The 20,863-nt window shown below is 32.6% G+C and overlaps 1 protein-coding gene across 1 annotated transcript in view; it reads right to left on the reverse strand.

The window, feature by feature from the left end:
- Nucleotides 1-17,951, reverse strand: part of LOC128985025 (aspartate aminotransferase, cytoplasmic) — a 136,492-nt gene extending 118,541 nt beyond the window's left edge. The window contains exon 1 of the mRNA XM_054404403.1: nt 17,659-17,951. Coding sequence (XP_054260378.1) covers nt 17,659-17,767 — 109 coding nt within the window. The 5' untranslated portion in view covers nt 17,768-17,951. The remainder of the gene's footprint in view (nt 1-17,658) is intronic.
- Between the last annotated feature and the right edge of the window lie 2,912 nt (nt 17,952-20,863).

Here is a 20,863-nt window from a genome sequence, read left to right on the forward strand (position 1 = left end):
TGTATCTAATCTGGGTATGTAATTGCAAATCTTGTCTTGATCAAGCACATTAACTGAAATGCCAAATTTACCCTTTGTGTCACGTAACTCTACTTGGTAAAGATTATGTGGAGTCTCTTTAGTTTTAATACCTCCAAACAAACCATGAACTATTGATTCCTCACCAGATTCTATTAATTTAAGTTTCTCTACACAGTCCTTTGAGATATAAGACCTTTGAGATCCAGAATCCAACAATGCTCTTACTAGTAAAGATTGCTGGTCAGGTCCTATTACTTTTACCAGAAGAGTTTGTAATAAGGTTTCCTTATTTTGATTTGCAATCAAGGACTCAGATTTGTCATTAATTTGCACACTTTCAATGACATTTGATTTGTTAGAGTCATTTTCATGAGTATTACTGTGCACCATTTTCTCTAAACTAGGACACATTAAGCAGTAGTGTTTCCTTTTACAGATAGCACAGGATACAAACACTTTACACTTATTACTGCTGTGACCTAACTTTAAACATGAGAAACAAGCTCCCTTTTTTGTCACAAACACTCTCTTTTCTTTCAAAGTGAGCTTTTGTAACCCAGAACAGTCTTGGGTGTTGTGATTTCCTTTATTACAAAATAAGCATGTAGGCTTACTCACCAATGAAGAGCTGTCTGTAGCAACTATTGTAGATGCTGTAGGTAAAGGTAGTCCTTTCTCAAACTCACTTTTCATACCAGGACGTTGGTGACGGTAAGATCTCTTCTGTGGCTGGGTGTCACTTGGTGTAGTGTCTCTGTCCACTGCAAAACTGTTCCGAGCAAGAGCTAAACGTTCTTCGCTTTCGACCTCGGAACGTACAAAATTCAACAATAGCTGTAAATAATTTGAATTAGATGACTCGCTACCTCTAAATTCACCTAAGCCTATTTTGTTTGTTGTTCTGTACCGCTCCCATGCTCTGAGAGTATCAGTTGGTAGAGCAGATTCAACCAGTGGGTATAAGATGGCAGCATACTTATCTGATGTGACCCCGAGTGTTTCTAGGGCACGCAGTTGAGTCTCAAGTTTATCAGAAAGGGTTGAAAGTGGCATGATACTTTGTTTGTTGGCTTGTTTCAAAACTAAATTTAGTAATTCTCTTACATAAACTTCAATCAAAAGTTCATCACGTGCAAACCTGGATTTCAATTGTTCAATAGCCTTGATGTAATTTTCACCAGAAGGAGGAAAAGAATCTATTAATTCCCTAGCTGATGAACCATGTTTCAAGGATTGAATTAAATATTGAAATTTGTCTTCAGGTTTAATTTCACTATCTTCATGAATCTTTTTGTACTGACCCCAAAACCCAATCCAATTCCTAACATCCCCATCAAATGAAGGTAATTGCAATTTAGGCAAATGAAAGTTACGGTTTGGTTTGTAAATAATGTTTGACTCACCATTGTTGGTAGGTGTTTTAAGAAACATTTCATACTTAGCCTTCATCAGGTACCATTTCTTCTTGTATTCTTCTTGTGTGTCCAGTTCATTATCCAGATCAGCATCAGAAGCATCTTTCATCAGCATTTCATCAGAGATTTTTCCATCCATTGCCATTAATGCTGTTATTTTGTCTTCAATTTGAGAAAAGTTTACTTTTATTTGAGTTTCTTTATCATTCATTGACAGGTCTTCATTATTAAATGCTTCTTCCAGTTCATTATAAACCTTGGTGAATAGCCTTCTAATCTGTGATCTTTTCTTTTTCATATTTTCTAGGCTTTCCATATTATTATAACTATTAAATAACCCAGATGTCTTAAATTAAAGAAAATGTCCTGTCACGGTCGCCAAAATGTTTTGAATCTTGAAATAATTACCAGAAATGATAAAATAATTATTTCACAAACAGATTAGTAGGCTTCTTTATTAACACCAAAGTCTTAACTGAACCTTTTAAACAATTAAATTAATTCAATACAAAATATTTAACATATGGTAAACCAAAACACAGTAGTTTAGAACAAATATAACAGTCAGATCAAAAGGAAAATCAATGAAGTGAAAACATATTCAATAAAGTTCACAACAACTGCAGAAAGAGATAAGGTCCTAAGGATGTTTATATTGAAGGTGACTTTAATGTTGACATTTTAGATACATGTACTTTTCCACAACAGAGATTGGATTTTTTGAATTTGTTAGATACTTTTGGTCTAGGTTTTAATATAGAATCACCAACAAGAATTACGCCGAACAAAATTTCATGCATAGATAATATCATAACATTCAAAATTAAGCCAATTGATACAAAAATCTGTATGAATATTGAAACTGGTCTTTCTGACCACAGGTCTCTTTTTATTTCTTTACAGGGAAATGATGAGGATAGACAAAAATTACACACTTCTTTTAAGCAAAGAATTTTTTCTGAAAGAAATATTAATAACTTTATAAACTCTATCAGCAAAATGAAGTGGAATACTACAAAAAATAACGACCTTTTTCTAAACAGTAATAATTTTTTTGGTTCTTTTCAAAGAATTTTTGAGGAATCTTTCCCTTTCAAACCTGTTAAAATTAAAAAGAAAATAGTAAATAAAAAATGGGTAACACAAGGTATTCAAATTTCTAGTCAAAAGAAAAGAATGTTAAGCAACTTAGCAAAGAGTTCTACTGATGTTAACTTTATTGGCTATGTAAAAATGTACAAAAGAGTTTTTAAATCAGTTTGTAACCTAGCAAAGAAAATGTATAATTGTAGTTATATAAATAAGGCTAGTAATAAGACTAAAGCAGCATGGGTTGTGGTTAAAGCCGAACTTGGTTACAAGCCAATCAATAATTCTTTTCCTGATTTAGTTATTGATAGCAAGTTAGTCTCAGATGGCACAGTTATTGCAAGTCACTTTAATTCTAAATTTATTGAGGTAGGGAAGGATTTAGGGGTAAATTTTTCCAAGAGTAAGGCAATGGAACTAGTAAAAAATCAATCACACATAGGTCTGATATTCCAATTTTTAACTTTAGTTTAGTTACACCTCAGCAAGTTATCAAAATAGTCAAGTCACTAAGCGATAAAAAAACGGCTGGTTGGGATGGGATTTCAACTACTATGATAAAAAAAGTAATTAAGTTTGTTGCTGAGCCATTGTCCATAATCATCAATCAGACTTTAACCAATAGCACTTTCCCTAATCATTTGAAGTATGCAGAGGTGAAGCCATTATTTAAAAAAGGTTCTAAGAGTAATTCAGATAACTACCGACCTGTTTCTGTCCTGCCTTCTTTTTCAAAGATATTTGAAAAAATTGCATTCAATCAAATGTCCTATTTTCTGGAATCTAATAACTTATTAGCTGATGAACAGTTTGGTTTTAGGAAAAATCGAAGTACCACTTCCACTGTGGCTCATTTTGTAAATTCAATAACACAGAGCTTGGATGGGTCACAGAGCACTATTGGCGTGTTCTGTGATCTATCCAAAGCCTTTGATAGTGTACACCATCAAATTCTTCTTGATAAATTATCCTCCTATAGATTCTCAGAATCAGTTATTTTGTGGTTGAAATCATATTCAAACGATCGCTTTCAAAGAACAGTTATTATTAAAGAAAACATTAAGTATGCTTCTGAATGGGAAAAGATTGTTATGGGGGTGCCTCAGGGCTCTATATTAGGACCGTTATTGTTTTTTATGTACATAAATGATCTACCTAAGAATGTTAAACCTAGTTTGTTGTTATATGCTGACGATACGACAGCCATCATTAAATCAAAAGACAGTCATGAACTAAGTTTAGCCTTGAATCAAGCTCTTCAAGATCTGTCAAAATGGTTTAAAGTAAACGGTTTAAAAATGAACCACATTAAAACACAAATAGTAAAATTTCAAACTGCACAGTGTAGGGACGATCTTGAAGGCTTTGTTTATTTTGATAATGAAAAAATAAATCTTAGCAACACAGCTAAATTTGTTGGAATTGATGTAGATAGTTTATTAAATTGGAAGAATCACATTCATAACACCTCTAAAAAGTTAAATTCAGTATGTTTTCAAATGTTGGTCTTAAGAAATGTTGTTGATTTAAACACTAGACTAATGATCTATCACGCTTTATTTTCGTCAATTTTACAGTATGGAATAGAGCTTTGGGGCGTCACATCTGATTCGTATCAACTTTTAAACTTCAAAAAAGAATACTTAGAATTATGACTTTTAAACCCGTAAAACATTCTTGCAAACAACTTTTTAAAGAATTAAAGATTCTAACCGTCCCTAATTTGTATATTCTTAAATGTTTATTGTATGTGAAATCAAATTTTGAAAAACTCCACAGTGAAAATAATCGGCACAATTATAACACAAGATTTCATACAGATTTTCAATATCCTATACACAGATTAAATCTTGTGGAAAGGACACCTTCTTATATGGGTAAAAGATTTTTTAACAATTTGCCTGGGTACTACAAATCTATAATAGGATTAGTATCTTTTAAGGAAAAAATTTTTGAATTTTTGTTGGAAAAGAATTATTATAGTATTGATCAGTTTCAATTTCAAGACAAATCAATGTGATTGTTTGTTTTGTTACCTACTATGTATTTATTTTTACCAATATAAGCTAGTTTATTTTAGTATAGTTTGACAATGTCACCTGTTTTGTCTGGCTGTGCCAGAGCATTAAAAAAAAATGTTTTGTGACAATAAAGATGACTTTGACTTTGACTTTAATTCTCCCATAGGCTGCAGCACTAAACAGAGATAGTACCTCGATTCACAGAATATTAAAATTTTAGTTTGTAAGGTTTCCAGCTCTGTATTACGCCATTTTCATTGTAAAATAACCTCAACCATCAGTGTGTTGTTGTCATGTGAAACCGTGATGAGAGGTTACATTTACCAGGATAAAATATTATTAATTGTGTAGGTGTAGGATGACTAGAAAAGGTTTTTGGATTAATCTGTTGATATAAGAAATGAATTAGTTCAAGGCCTAGTTTCTAATCATGTCGTGATTGTACGATCAATTAGTAGATTATTTAGAGAAAATTAAATTATTTGATGAATATTGGCATGGGTTTAGGGATGGAAGGTCAACAACAAACACTAGTGTAGATTTTGTGACATCAATAATTGAAAATATAGATACAAAAATAAAACTTTGGGGATATTTCTAGATTTTACTCGCGCTTTTGATAGTGTAAATCATTCAGAATTAATAAGAAGAACATTACAATCCTTAGGAATAAAAAATTGCCAGATAGAATAGTTTAAATCATATCTTAATGATAGGAAACAATATACTGTCACAAAAGGGCTTAGTACAAAAAATGTTATACAATTTCATAATTCAACAATACCATCAATCATTCATCAAGTAAGGAGCACCCGAATGATCTATCCCTAGACCACTTCTATTTTTGTGCTATATAAAGGGGTTACCTAGTTTTATTTCAGGAACTGATAGCAAAGTTTGCCTATATGCAGACGATACAAGCCTTTTAGTGACAGGTAAAACTCTCCAAACTGTAAAAAATTCTTATTCTCACTCTATTAACAAGATTAAAAACTTTTTTAACAGCAAAAATTTACTTTTAAATTAAAATAAATTTAGTTACAATTCTTTTGGCATTAATAAAAATACAAACAATGAGACAATTTTGAAGACTAATTCTAAAATTAATAAAGAAAAGGATTTACAATTTTTAGGAATTATTATTGATAACAATTTAAGTTGGGACCCTCATGTCCAGCATATTGTAGGCAAAATTTCATAAGGCTTGTATGCTCTTCGAAGGATGTCCTATGTCTGTGATCTTTCGGCTCTAAAACTAGTGTATTATGCTTTTGTACATTCATTTATACTATACGGAATAAGTGTGTACGGAGGGTCCTCAAAATCAAACCTTAACAATAAAATATACAAAGCAGCATCATTTACCAAAAATGCAGTTAGAACTAAGTAGGCCTACCAGTAATAGACATAATACCAGAAATGCACAATATGTTATACAAAACAGACATAATTTAGAATTTTATAAAGAAAACACAGTGTATATGAATACATAAATAAAATTAATATATAGATATGTAAATTTTTTACCAAAAGATATAAAAAAATGAATGTGATAATAGGGAATTTTACTTAAACTAAAGAAATTCCTAGGAGAAAAAGCAATTTACTCCTTTGAGGAACTTTACAATTTAAAATAAATAGAAAATAAGTTACTCACTGACTCTAATCATTGTACTTGTACATCTATATCTATAAAAGAGGAACTATGTGTGTATGTATGTATGTGTGTATATATGTATATACGTTATGGACTCCGAAACCACTTGACATATTGTATTGAAACTTTCAGGCATTATTAAGCATATTTCAAAGATGGTTTGAGTGAAGTTAGGTGGGGATCCGTCAAAAGGGGCCCCAGAGAGATTTAAGTGGGCCAATGTCAGACTTGTTGAACTACAATGTTTACAAATAAATATAATTTAAAAGCAGATTTTTTTTTAAGAGGTTGGCGGCCTCTTTTAACCTTGCATTTGCCCGTCCACATAGACTAAGCGCCCGTGCGTGGATCGCTTACAGCAAAGCAAGGAGTGAGCCGTTACAGTACAAAGGTGAACTGTACTGATAAAATGTTATCGGCAGTGACCAGGATCCGAACCCACGACATCACTGCCCTTGGGCCTGAAGTCCGTGATGCTACCGACTGAGCCACCGACTCACTAAAAACAAAGCAAAGCACCTACTTACTTACTACAACCTGTACTTTACTTTAAGCAACCTGTTTTGTAGGTTTGAATAATCACAACATTCTGTATTAGTCATGATTTGAAATATTGCCACAATGTTTCTACAGAGTGCAGCACAGAAAACTATTTTACTTTTGAATAAGTCCAAATATATTAAACCCCAATCGTAGCACACCTGTGCACTCGATAACGTTTAAATTCTTCAATTTTAAATATGTAAACATAAAAACCTTTATCAAAGTATTGTAAACAATAAAAGAGACCACAATGCCTTAATATTTTTATCTTTTGTTCTATACCCACCCAATCTAACATATATTACTTAGAGAATAATAATCGTGCGTGCTATCTCGGGTATTCAAATGCCTCTCAATTCGCCATCAACCCACCACATTACTTTTAAAAAGAAGGAACTCCAATAATACTAATGTGAATTTAAATCCACCGAAGCTGTGCAACATTACTAGACTGATGATTAAAAAAATTACCAAAATTGATTGAAGCAAAAATAATCAGTGGTAAATTTAAAGGAGAAATAGTCTTAATCCCAAGAATACTGATGATTTAATCCGAATTACCCTTTGAATTTAAGAAACTGCAATTTCCTTTGTGTCTTGCTTTTGCAATCACCATTATAAGACACTAGGGACTATCATTGGTTTAAATTTAGAAAATGCATGCTTTTCACACGGACAGCTGTATGTTGCGTGCTCTCGTGGTGGCCTGAAAACTTATATATTTATACAACTTATGAAAAAAAACATTGTTTATCCACTAGCAATTAAATAAAATGTTCAATTTTTATTTTTGGTATACACTTTTATTATTCATCGTAATGAACAAATTACCATTTAAAATAATAGTTGTTAAGCGCAGCAAAGCGCGCGGGGTAACTGCTAGTTTATGAATAAAGGAGATTTTGATTTGATATGGTGTTCATTACTGTATATTCATTCAACCATTAATCGATTGAATCGAGCCCATTTGGTCCAAAATAATATCGATACTAATTATTTCGTTATCGCACCGATTACGGCATTTTTGTACGAAAATTTGCTCACTCATGGTCACAGTCACAATATTATCAAATCTAAATAAAATGTGAACAAATAAATTGAATGGAATTCAATATATGTTTAAATTTAATTTTAACTAAATTTATCTTGTCTTGGAAAAATATATAATTTTTAAAATTGTTAAGCCAATGGTTTTATTTATTGATTTTGATTATTTGATCTTATCATAAATTGAGTTTAAATTTTGTGGTTGCATTATGTTTAGGATGTTGCTTTCATTGTTACTTGTTGCTAGTGTATATATTTATAAAGGTTTAAACGATAAGTGTTTTTGACCTCTGGGTACATCAAAATGAAAAAGTAAGTAGATCCTGTGTCTAGTACCCAACATTAGTACTACGTGACAATGGTCTTAATTGTACATAATGTTAAATACCAACAAACTTATATACCAGTAATCTGCAAAATTGTTGACAGTAATATAATCGACATTTGCTCGAAAACTCTGAGTAATTTAATGCAACCTTTACTAGGTGACAAAGACTAATAATCTGTTTACCAACATTAGGCTTACTTAAAAACTGGACTAAAATGTATATTTCACCAGTTTGGTTGCTTAATATTGTTAGATAACAAACTACTTAGGTTTAAGAATGTTTTTATCAATGACAGTTAAATGGATGGATGGTCAGAGTTGAGTGTTTCAAGGTCAACACGCTACAAACAACTCTCACTTCTCTATTAAAGATAAGGAAGTTAAACACAGTGGTTCCTGTTACAGTAGTTAAACATATGACAACAGTTTGGTCTAAATAAATACTAGTGGCTTGTAAGGACACATGTCCCTAAAAAGCTTAAACATAAAACAAAGTATTGTAATATTTAAACAAACTCAGAATCCAATTATCTATGTGTCAGGATAGATGTCTCAGTACAACATATCTTTTGTGTAAAAAACAGTTTGTTGTTTGTCTTTGTTTGCTTTTGTTGATGTTATTTTCAATAAATAATTTGAATGACTCCAAAGTTTTAACTCTGCTAAAGGCAGCAAACATGTTTGTGAATAAAATTGGTTTACTAAAGTAGCATTGGTATTTTGGTTAATGGTGATGCAAAGGCTTTACTGATTGAAAAATTACTAGGTATGCGGCCTCAGGTCCGCCAATTGAGCGGAGTAAGCAAGCATCGATATAAACAAATAACCTTCTTTAAAAATACAATTTGTTGTTTCCAAATATGGATTACAACATAAAAACAAGCGTGAATTTTATCGATCAATACAAACCTCATTATTCAAGCCTAAAATTATATGCGATTTTCTTGAGCATTACAATTTTTTTTTTCGTTGCTTGCCATTTGCTATTGCTGCTCTTATTTATGCTTTAGACTCTCTCTATAGAAAGTGGCTCGATCAGCAAGCCCTCGATGGTTCTAACCTCTTAATGCTACATTACAAATGCTAAGTCAATTCGAGGGAATATTCTGAATTTCCTAGGTCCACCACAGCCTGATCTACACTCTACATCCTTGGCTGAGATGTACCGAAATCACATAGGCATGATTTAGAGGAAATTGCCTTTGAGAACATTTGACACCATTCAGTTTAAAGGAAGCAGTGTTACTGGGGGTTAGGCAACAACCCGTCGTACAATGTAGGTCAAATATATTTTTTAAACTGTAATAAAAAGCCAATTGGAAAATCTTCTAGGTAGTTTTATGTGTTGGTAAATAAATTTGTATACAGGATGATCAACTCAAGGAGGCCACCATTGGGATATCGGAAACAGTAAGAATTAGAGAAAACTTTAAATGGGGAACATTCCTTTATTTTTTGTGGCAGTTAAAAATATGATTTTATTTTTTCGAAATTCAGCCGCCATTTTCCAAAATGGCGGCCAACTTTGAAATTTCTTATGGATTACCCTATATTTTATCATGTTTTCGGATAGAACAGGCAATTTAAAAACTTTTTTATACTTGACATTTTTTCGATAAACCCACTCGTTTAGGAGTTACAGCCTATGGAAAAATTACTTCCGGTGTACATTTTACATCATGTAGCTCCTAAACAAGTAGGTTTATAGCGAAAATGCGAAGAGTAAATAAGTCAAAGAAGTCTTAATATTGCATCCACATTCCAAAAAGACCATAAAATACACAGTTTTCCACTTTCAAGTCTGCCGCCATTTTGGAAAATGGTCGCCATTTTTGAAATAATAGAATTAATAGTTTTAACGAATTTTATGGTCTTTTTGGAACGTGGATGCAATTTTAAGACTTATTTGACTTATTTTCTTTTCATATTTTCGCTATAAACCTACTTGTTTAGGAGCTACATGATGTAAAATGTATACCGGGAAGTCATTTTTCCATAGGCTGTAACTCTAAACGAGTGGGTTTATCGAAAAAATGTCAAGTATAAAAAAGTTTTTAAATTGCCTGTTCTATCCGAAAACATGATAAAATATAGGGTGTTCCATAAGAAATTTCAAAGTTGGCCGCCATTTTGGAAAATGGCGGCTGAATTTCGAAAAAATAAAATTATATTTTTAACTGCCACAAAAAATAAAGGAATGTTTTTAAAGTTTTCTCTAATTCTTACCGTTTCCGATATCCCAATGGTGGCCTCCTTGAGTTGATCACCCTGTATAATGTCTGCTACAGTACCAATGCTACCATTGGCCTGCAGAAGTCCAAATATTACTTCGAAGTATCACTCGACAACCTTTTGAAATGAAGAGGTGTTTTTTAAGACCTTGACAGTCATCTGACTACAATTTAAGAAATTTCAAATTAACAATAACCTTCAGTTACTTTGAGTTTATTTATCTGCCATTATGTTATGTTAAGTATTTAATTTAACTCTTTGCGTGTATTTTTATCTATATAACTGTACAACTATTTATTTATTGTAACATCTGTGATATAGCCAACCTATCTATTTTATATACATGAAAAAATTAGGCTGTGATAATGTATAGCTATTGAATTGAGTAGCCTATAAAATGTGTCTCTGACGAGGTCTATTGCAATCAGTGATTATTCAACGACCAATAAAATACTTGATTGCCAAATAAATATAACGTTTAAAAAATACTCACAAGAACAAAAAAGATGCACTAAAATATAACCAGATTATAGGATAGGGTAGGTAGTACAAAAACAGGCAAAGTAAACCCATCCCATAACTTTAATTTGTCAATATTTTAATAAGTTTGAAACATCAGAGTTTATTTATATAAGTTAGTTTGTTTAGCTCCCATTTATGAAATATAGGCTACACGTTTTTTCCAAACTAAAAGAAATAGCCAACTTGACTTTGGTCAGCAAACAGGATAACAACAATAGGTCATCATAACATTGACTTATTGACTATGTATACTACATATTCAATGGTCACCAAAGGATAAGGCGTGGCTAATTTCGCGAGCTAATCAATGTTACCTGAACCTGAGAAAGATGGCGGAATTGCCGCGACGCTATTGGTGACGTTTGCGCTAGCTCGGCTGTTGCCAGAATAGGCCTACTCATTAAATAGATTGGATTTGAAAGATGGTACTGTATAGAGAATGAATGATTTAAACAATAATAAATACATTTATTGCACATGATAAGTTACAGCATGAGTAAATCAAATACATGCAGAATAAACAACAAAATTATTAAAATAATACCCCCGCCGCAGCAAACCTGCCGACTAAGCGAATTTCCATTTGTCTGAATTGATTTTCAGTTAAATATATTTTAATAACATTAGGTTTAATGAGTACCTAGGTTTGCTGCTACAAGGAAACTAATAAAGTGTGTTTTTGAGTAAAATATTGATAGCTTAGTACAAAATAAATAAATTTGCCAAGTTTGATCAAATATATCCATAAACAAGCAAACTACAACATTTGACAATATTCTCCATAAGAATAACATGGGAATTTTTAATTTAAAATTTTTTTTAATTTTCTCCGTTACTAATAACCGAACAAAAATACTTTTATATACTAAATTATTTGTTTTTTAAGCTCTTTAACCCTCCGAGGGTCCCTAGTTTTGGCCTTAATGTTTGCCTATTTTTTGCGCATTTGCAAGGTTTTATTAAAACGGATCTGAGAAGCTTAAAAACAATGTTAATTATACTGTTCTATATACCATTTTGTTTGGAAAGTCATGGGCTTCAATATTATACATAAAACATAAGGAACATTTGTTCCAAAAAAAATTTTTAGGTAAAAAAAAAATTTTTTTTGAAAGTTTTCAAAAACAAAATAAGTTTGCGCTCAATGAAATTGTATAAATTATAGGCCTATAAATATTTGAAAATAGCCACTTTGTTCTGAATTTTATGAGGATTACAAATATATAATCATATAAGGAAGTAGATTTGCAAATAAATAAGTTATGGGCAAAAAACAGATTTCGGTACATAGCGTTTAGCTAAGAATGCATAGCCTAACCATAGCTAGGAATCTGGCTGATAATTTACATCAATATCACTACCTACTTCTTCAGGATCATCAACCAGCCCTTCAAAATCACTTAAATCTTCTTATAATGCACCACGTATATCACTACTTTTGATTTTTAACTCTAAAACAATGATAAACATAATAAAACACATCAGTCATCGGTCCGAGGTTAACTAACCTGTTTACAAATACGCACGTCAGCTGTCTGCTACAATTATGATCGGCTCGAGAAAAAAAGCGCTTAGAGACAGACCTCGGGAGAAAGCTTAGAATCTGCCAAATAAAACGATACCTAACTCGATCCAGTTCAATCCGATTTTGTCAGTCATAGAGCCTTTGCCGTAAACAGTGTTTGTGAGTCGAAAAATCGACACAAAACACTACACAAAGTGTGATATGTGTCGATTTTTCGACACATAACACTCGGAGGGTTAAAAAGGTCTAAAGAGATATTGGGAAATTTTGTGTTTTGAGGGTCAAAAGTGAGAAAAACCAATTTTTACCCCATTAAACCCCCCGTAAAGCCCCGTTCCCATGGTCCGATCATGCTGGTTCGCGAACTCATTCAAGTTTATCCCGCTTTACGTACCTTTAAACCAAATTTCATCAAAATCGGACAAAAATTACTCAAGTTATCGCGTTCACGGACGTATATATATTTATATATATATAAGTCTATATCTATATCTATACTATTATATAAAAATCTAATGGTGTCTGTCTGTATGTGTATTACTAATAGGTGCAAAAACTACTGAACCACCTAAGCTTAAATTTTACAAAAATATAGCTACCATACCAAGGACCATTATAGGACTATTCACATTTCGATACTGACCGTAGGCTTTGCCCCTTTGGCTTTTACAGTTCTGAGGTGAGGATTTTAAAAGTAAATATTGATTGGTCTCCATGACTGTGATCAGAACACTAACAATGTTTGTTTACATTTGCTTCAATTCAATGTAAACAAGAAGAATTGCTAAATTGCATATTTCACAATTTCAGACAGCTGATACAAAGAAATTAAATATAATATTTTCCATAACATGAGGTAGGTTTATTTTAATCTAACCTTTTATCATGGATTATTTATTCTAAAATCATGTCAATGATTATATAAAAAAAGATTCTTGGATTTTTTTTAAGCGTCTAAGTTATGAAAATAATGTTATTAATGTGATTTGATGGAAACAGTATGAAAATTACAATGTATGGATATTTTATATGAATTTGGAGGCTACTTTAAATAAATTCTAACTCCTTAACATGTGTTAGATTTTAACATGTGTTAGATTAACTTAACATAACTTGCACATCACATTGTTTTGTATATGTATATTTAGGTAAATTAAGTTATTGTGTTTTGCTAAACCTATGCTTAAATTAAACTAAAGAATATCATCAATAACAAAATTGTACGTCATTGATTTTGTGTTCTAAAATCTGTTGTATATATAACTATCTATTTTAACTATGTATATATAACTATATTAAATTATCAAATGGTAATACAAAATACTCTTATTTATCTTAACATAGCTTTCAGTTCACATTTACTTTATTTGATAAATTTATTATTTGTGTTTTGCCACACCACTGATTAAATTAAACTAAGGAAAATATCATAAAACTAAGCAGTACACAGTGTTCTTTTGTTTATAAAATCAATAAAATATCTGATACTACGTTTACTTAATGGTAAGTGTGAAAATTTAAAGGCAATGGATGATGGAACTGATTAAAAGAACTGGTTTGTAAGTTGTTTGTTGATATTTTTGTAGAGTAGAATCAGAGATGCAATGAAACATATACTGTATTTTCTATTACATTTTTAGTTCTCGACGCTTTGATAATCATATTAGTTTTGTCTGCTGTCTTTAGTACAAAATTATTTGTTTAACATTTTTTATAGTATAGATATAGTTTCTTTAATATTTCAAAAGACTGTATTGATAAGGCACAAGAATATTTCTAAAGTTTATAACAGCTGACTTAGTTTGGCTGATGATTTATTGTGAGTGAAGAAACTGAAGATTGAAGGATTTGTTATTTAATATGAAGAAGAGTGAAATTTAACCCTCCAAGTGTCTCTAGTTTTGGTCTTAATGTTCGCCCACTTATTGCGCAATCGCAGGGTTTTATTAAAATGTATCTTAGACACTTAAAAACAATGTAAAGTATACTAATTTATATATCATTTTGTTTGGAAAATTATGGGCTTCAATGTAACATATAAAACATTACAAAAAAATGTTCAAAAAATTTTGTGGGGTTAACATTTCTCAAAAATTATAAAATAAATGAAAAAAATTTATGTTTGCGCTCAATAAATTGTTATAATTTATAGGTCTACAAATATTTTAAAATAGCCACTTTGTTCAGAATGTTATGAGGATTCCAAAAATATAATAATATAAGGAAGTAGATTTGCAAATAAATAAGTTATGGGACAAAAACAGATTTCGGTACATAGCGTTTAGCTAAGAATGCATAGCTAGGAATCTGGCTGATAATTTACATCAATCACTACCTACTTCTTCAGGATCATCAACCAGCCCTTCAAAATCACTTAAATCTTATAATGCACCATGTATATCACTACTTTTGATTTTTAACACTAAAACAATGATAAACGTACCTAATAAAACACATCAGTCATCGGTGCGAGGTTAACCAAAAGCTGTTTAAAAATACGCACGTCAGCTGTCTGCTACAATTATGATCGGCTCGAGAAAAAAAGCGCTTAGAGACAGACCTCGGGAGAAAGCTTAGAATCTGCCAAATAAAACGATACCTAACTCGATCCAGTTCAATCCGATTTTGTCAGTCATAGAGCCTTCGCCACAAACAGTGTTTGTAAGTCGAAAAATCGACACAAAACACTACACAAAGTGTGTTATGTGTCGATTTTACGACACATAACACTCGGAGGGTTAAAAAAAAATGACCATTTAAATTTAATAATAAGTATTTATGCAACTTCAAAATTGAAATTTATAATGCCAATTATAAATAAAAAGATATGTAATTAAGGGAGATGAAGGTAAATCGTATGTGAAAGTTTAATTCGAAAATTTGGTCAGTTTTTCTCATATCAGCCTACACAAGATTTAAAATTAATCAAAACCAAAATGGTGGTATCCACTACTTACGAGATTTAAAAATCATAACTTAAACCTTTCTATTAAGGCCATAAAAGTTTAATTTTGTTTCTAAAAGCTTTGGGGGATGTGTAATTATTATATGCAACAGATGTAAAGATTAAAATGTTTCTATTTTGTGTCCTCTTCCCGTTGCAAAGCACGGGTACAACAGCTAGTATATATATATATATATATATATACATATATAAAAATTTGAACGAATAGTGTTTTTGGCCTCTGGGGACATCAAAATGAAAAAGTAAATCGGTCCCGGGTCTAGGTCTTACCGTGCCACCTACGGTAATAGCTTTCCCTATAGGGAAATTCGCTAAAATTATAAAAGACGTTATGTATTAGGCTATGGTATTAAATCTCAGTTGTTGAGCATGTACTGTGTTTATAAAATACCCCCGCCGCAGCACACCTGCCGACTAAGCGAATTTCCATTTGTCTGAATTGATTTTCAGTTAAATATATTAGCGAATTTCCCCTATAGGGAATAAGCTATTACCGTAGTACTCACGGTAAGACCTGGACCCGGGACCGATTTTTTTTCTTCGTTCTGAGGTCCCTAGAGGTTAAAAACACCATCCGTTCAAATTCATAAATATATATTTATATATATATATATATTTATATATATTATATATTTATATATTATATATTTATATATATTATATATTTATATATATTATATATTTATATATATTATATATTTATATATATATTATATATTTATATATATATATAGGCCTATATGTGTCCGTTAGCGCGATAACTCGAGCAAAAATGATCCGGTTTTGATGACCTTTGGTACAAACGTGTAAACCTACGTTTATTCGAGCGAGTTTGCGAACCAGCATGATCGGACCATGGGAACGGGAGTTTATGGGGGCTTTTATGGGGTAAAAATGGGGTTTTTCCATTTTTGACCCAAAAACATAAAATTTTGCAATTTATTTCGAAACTATTTTGTAGAGCTTAAAAATAGAAAGTACAAATATTGTACTTTCTATTTCTCCTTTGTAATCACTTATTATTTTATTATGTACAATTTGGAACTAGCAATATCAGTTGTATAAAAACATCTACAAAACGGGTTTAGTGAATTTGTAGTTTTAAAGAATTCAGATGGGCTATTTTCTGCAAGAAACAAAACAGACATAAAAGGTTTAACTAGTAAAAAGAGTTTGACAAGCGTTAGCAATATTTTATCCCTATAAAATTCAACAGAGCATCAAATAAAAAGTGCGTTTTATAATGGTGAATGTATGGGCTGCGTCGGCTTCTGCCAGTAGATGGTGGGGGAAGCTCAACCGCGCGGCCAACACTGAGCCAGCGATCCATGAGTTGTTTATATTGTTGGGTCAAATAAATCCTTAGTTCTTGACGTTGAGGGTTTAAATGAGGACAATCATGTCGTTATTGAAGTCTCAGTGGCATATAGCTTCTATTACTTGTATTTGACGAGAATAAATTCCATTTTTAAATAATTAATGTTTATGTGATTGATAGTTTATGTATCATAGTTGAGTTAGGCAGGGGTACACTTCCATATCTGTTGGCAAAACAACCGGATGGAGTAATATTGATCGATATATCGTTCGGTTAGTTAGGTAAGGTTAACCTGACCAAACGATATATCAAATTAAACAATCAATCAATATTACTCATTCGGTTGTTTGTGCCAACAGTATATGGAAGTGTACCCGTTAGGCATAACTGTATTTTCTAAACGGCATCAAAGCCCATTTGCTTTTAAGAATCGAGTTATTGCATATTGTAAGTCTGATTTTGCTCCCGTGTCGTCGTGTGTGATTTTGTTTGTTTAACAGTCGAATGTAAACAGCTAATATGCTAGCTGTTTCCACTCTACAAGTCCACAAACCTTCCTCCCCTTTCAGTGTTAAGTTAATTGCTGCTGGAACTTGGACAAATATCCCAAAAAAATCTGAATAACTTAAGTTAAGTTAACTCAACGAAACTGAAGCTTTATTAATTCTTTAATTGTACGGCCACTTAGGAATCTCTCTGACAAAAACTGATTGCATTTTTGGATTCAGCGTGGAAAAAACTGCAAGTAGGCCTAGGCCTAGACATTACATCATACAAAAATTAACTTAACTACATCATAGCCTATCCCAGTGTACAACTTAGGCCTACTAAATAATTACCAAGATAACAGGACCTACCTAACTTATACTTAAGTGCGTATGATTCAACTTAGACGTATTTTTATTTTTATTTATTTTCCATAAAATTAATAACAGTATTTTGCTGATTAGAAGTTAGGTTATGTTATTGACTTACCTCCAACTCCAAGATTAACTTTGCTACAATTAGAATCTTCTAAACACTTTTTGTTGAGGGCAAATACTTCTATAGGAGGAGCTGGTTGGATCAGGGAAAACGTTGACATTTTCTTTGTTTTAGCTAGCAAATAAGCTTAATCAATATGAAATTGAAATACAATATTCTTGAACACAAACACACCGGCCACGGCCACACCACACAAGAAAGAATATAGAACAAGAAGAAGAAACGAAGAAACTGAAAACAGTGAAAACGAGAACTAGTACGGAGCTAGAGGAGACCATTGAGATATAGATTATAACTGGAGTCACTACTCTCTGGTTAAACGTTAGAGAAAAACGTGCCACTGTTTTGGCTGGTTTGTTTTTGGTGTTTCGTGTTGTTAGGTTGGCCGTGTGATCGGTTGGTGGGATGCTGTCAAATAATTCCAATTCATTCTAACCTAACCATACTAAACTTATATTGCAATCATAATGATGAGTTGGCAGATTTTTGTTTACTATCATCAACAAAACAGGATGACGCCATCTTGATTTTGCCTCTCTAATTGACAAGTCCCACCAACCCGATCACCCGGCCAACCTAACAAAACGAAACTCTGAAACAAAACCAGCAAAAACAGTGGTACGTTTTTAAAACACAGAGTGGTTACTCCAGTTATTGAGCGGAGCGAAGCGAAGCTCTTATACTACACTCCTGCTTTTGTTTTACAAATACTCCTCCTGAACGGCTGAAGCGATCTGCACCAAATTTTGCACAATCATAGTAACCAACCATGGGAAGGTATACATCTGAAATGGTACAAATCGGACCACAGGGCTTTTCCCTACATGAATTTAAAATTTTGTAAATTTAACATGGGCCATGGGCCTTATGGGTTAATTGGTTGCCATGACATTATTTCCTCGGTGGGGCACACGGAAGATTTCTCAGGTGCCGTTTGACGTCACTAACTGCTGCGTCTGAAGAAACAGACAATTTTATAATTTTTCTATTATTAAATTAAACTGTCATAACCTGACCAAACTAACCAAACGTGCTGATAATAAAAAAATCGAATGAAGGTTTACTAATCTAAAAAATAGTTTTTTTCATAAAATAAAATTATAAATGCCTAAAATTCAATTTTATAATTTTTAATTTAATTCGATTTAATTTTTAATTATAAAATTAAACTGTCATAACCTAACCAAACCAACCAAACTTGCTGATATGAAAAAAAATTTTGACAAAAAGATAATGCTACCAAAGGGATTCGAACCCGGTACATTCGGAATATCGGCCCGACACGCTAGCCACTACACCACAGAGGCCGATGGCTCGATGCCGTATCGTTGCGGTAATAGTGTTCCCTCAAACTGACGTCAGCAGTTAGTGACGTCAAACGGCACCTGAGAAATCTTCCGTGTGCCGTTTCGTTATTTCCTAGATAATAAAAAGGTAAACAAGAGTCGCAACATATGTTAGTCAACGAATCATCTAAATAGTACATTACAAATACCGTACAGAGAAAAAGGGAAGAACGATCGGATTAATATCATTGAGCATAATTTATTACAAAATGAATAACCAATAATTATTAGTGTCGCCGGAATAAGGCTGATGCACCATTGACTTAATCGAAATAGCCATTCCATTTAAGTGAACCAAATATATAGGCCTACAATTGAATTTGTTTACTGCAAGTAGACAATCCATTGACGTGAACCAGACGTACCATTGACTTATAGCAGTGGATATAGCAGTTAGGCAATTCATTTATGTGAATCAAATTAACCATTGCTTTGGATCCTGCTAGTACTGTAGTCAATTAATTCATTTACGTGGACCAAAATTCCATTGAGTTTGGATACTGCAAATATACATTCCATTTAAGTAAACCTGAAGTAAGCCTACCATTGGCTTTGGATACTGCAAACAGGCATCTTATTTGTGTAAACCAAATGGACCATTGACTTTGAATACTGCAAGTAGATTTTTTATTTATGTGAAGCAGGTGTATCATTGATTCATGATACTGGAAGAAAACAATTTACGTGAACCAAATGTACTATTAAGTTTAGATACTGCAAGTACACAATTCGTTTACGTGAACCAGACGTACCATTGACTTTAGAACCTGTAAATATACATTCCACTTAAGTGAGCCATTTATTTGGTAATTCGTACCATTGACTTTGGATGCTGCAAATAGGCATTTTATTTATGCGAACCAAATGTATCATTGACATTGGATACTGCAAGTAGACATTTAATATATAAGAACCAGATGAAACATAGACTTTGGTTCCTGTAAGTAGACAATTCATTTACGTGAACCAGACTTATAATTGGATTTGAATAATGCAAATAGTAATTCCATTTATGTAAATCAAATAGATTATTGACATTGGATACTGCAAGTATTTAATCTCATTTACGAGAAACAGATGTGCCGTTGACTTTAGAAAAGTATTATATTAATATGCTAGCTCCGCTCAATAATGCAAGCAGACAACTGCATTGTACACCTAGTATTATTATAGCTCAGTGGAGGAGACCTTGCCGTCAGACCGTCACCGCCCTTTTTTCGTCTGTCTAGAAACGGGAACGGGACAGCGGAATTTGAAATCGGAACGCTTCCCCCACTACTGCGCTGTGCCGAACGCTTCCGAATCTTACCGAGCAGTGCCGAACTTAAAACGTCAAATTCAATGCTGTCTGTCGCGTGGTCGCGTGGTGTACTTCATCGTTTATTCGCTTGTCTTGTCAACAATGAATGTATGCCAGTTTTGTGATAAGAGTTTTGTTAATCGGTGGGTTTTGTCTCGACAGCTATAATTCTAACTGGAGGTAGCACTGAATGTCAAAGGTGCGTGTCGCCCCCCCTTATTACAGAATTTCCCCCCCCCAATGCTATTCTTATGGGAAATAACATTGAAAATTGCCGACTTTGGTAAGCTCATCTGAACAACTTAGAAACGTGCTAGAGACTTCAAATTTGTGTAGTATTGTACAATGGGATCTTAAATTAACGGTGAGTTTTGCAAAAGTCCCATTTTCAAATTTTAACCACCCCAAAAATCCAAAATGGCGCACCTCTGAAACCGAAAAAACGCGTTTTTTTCAAAGGGATATAGCTCGAAAACGGTAAGAGCTAGAAAAGATTTGAAAGTATATCCAGGAACAGGAATTAAATTTTATACAAAACCCTCTTAGGCGT

Source organism: Macrosteles quadrilineatus, unplaced genomic scaffold, assembly GCF_028750875.1.
Source record: "Macrosteles quadrilineatus isolate MER2022 unplaced genomic scaffold, UCM_ALF_1.0 Scaffold_1__1_contigs__length_201487025, whole genome shotgun sequence".
Lineage (NCBI taxonomy): Eukaryota > Metazoa > Arthropoda > Insecta > Hemiptera > Cicadellidae > Macrosteles > Macrosteles quadrilineatus.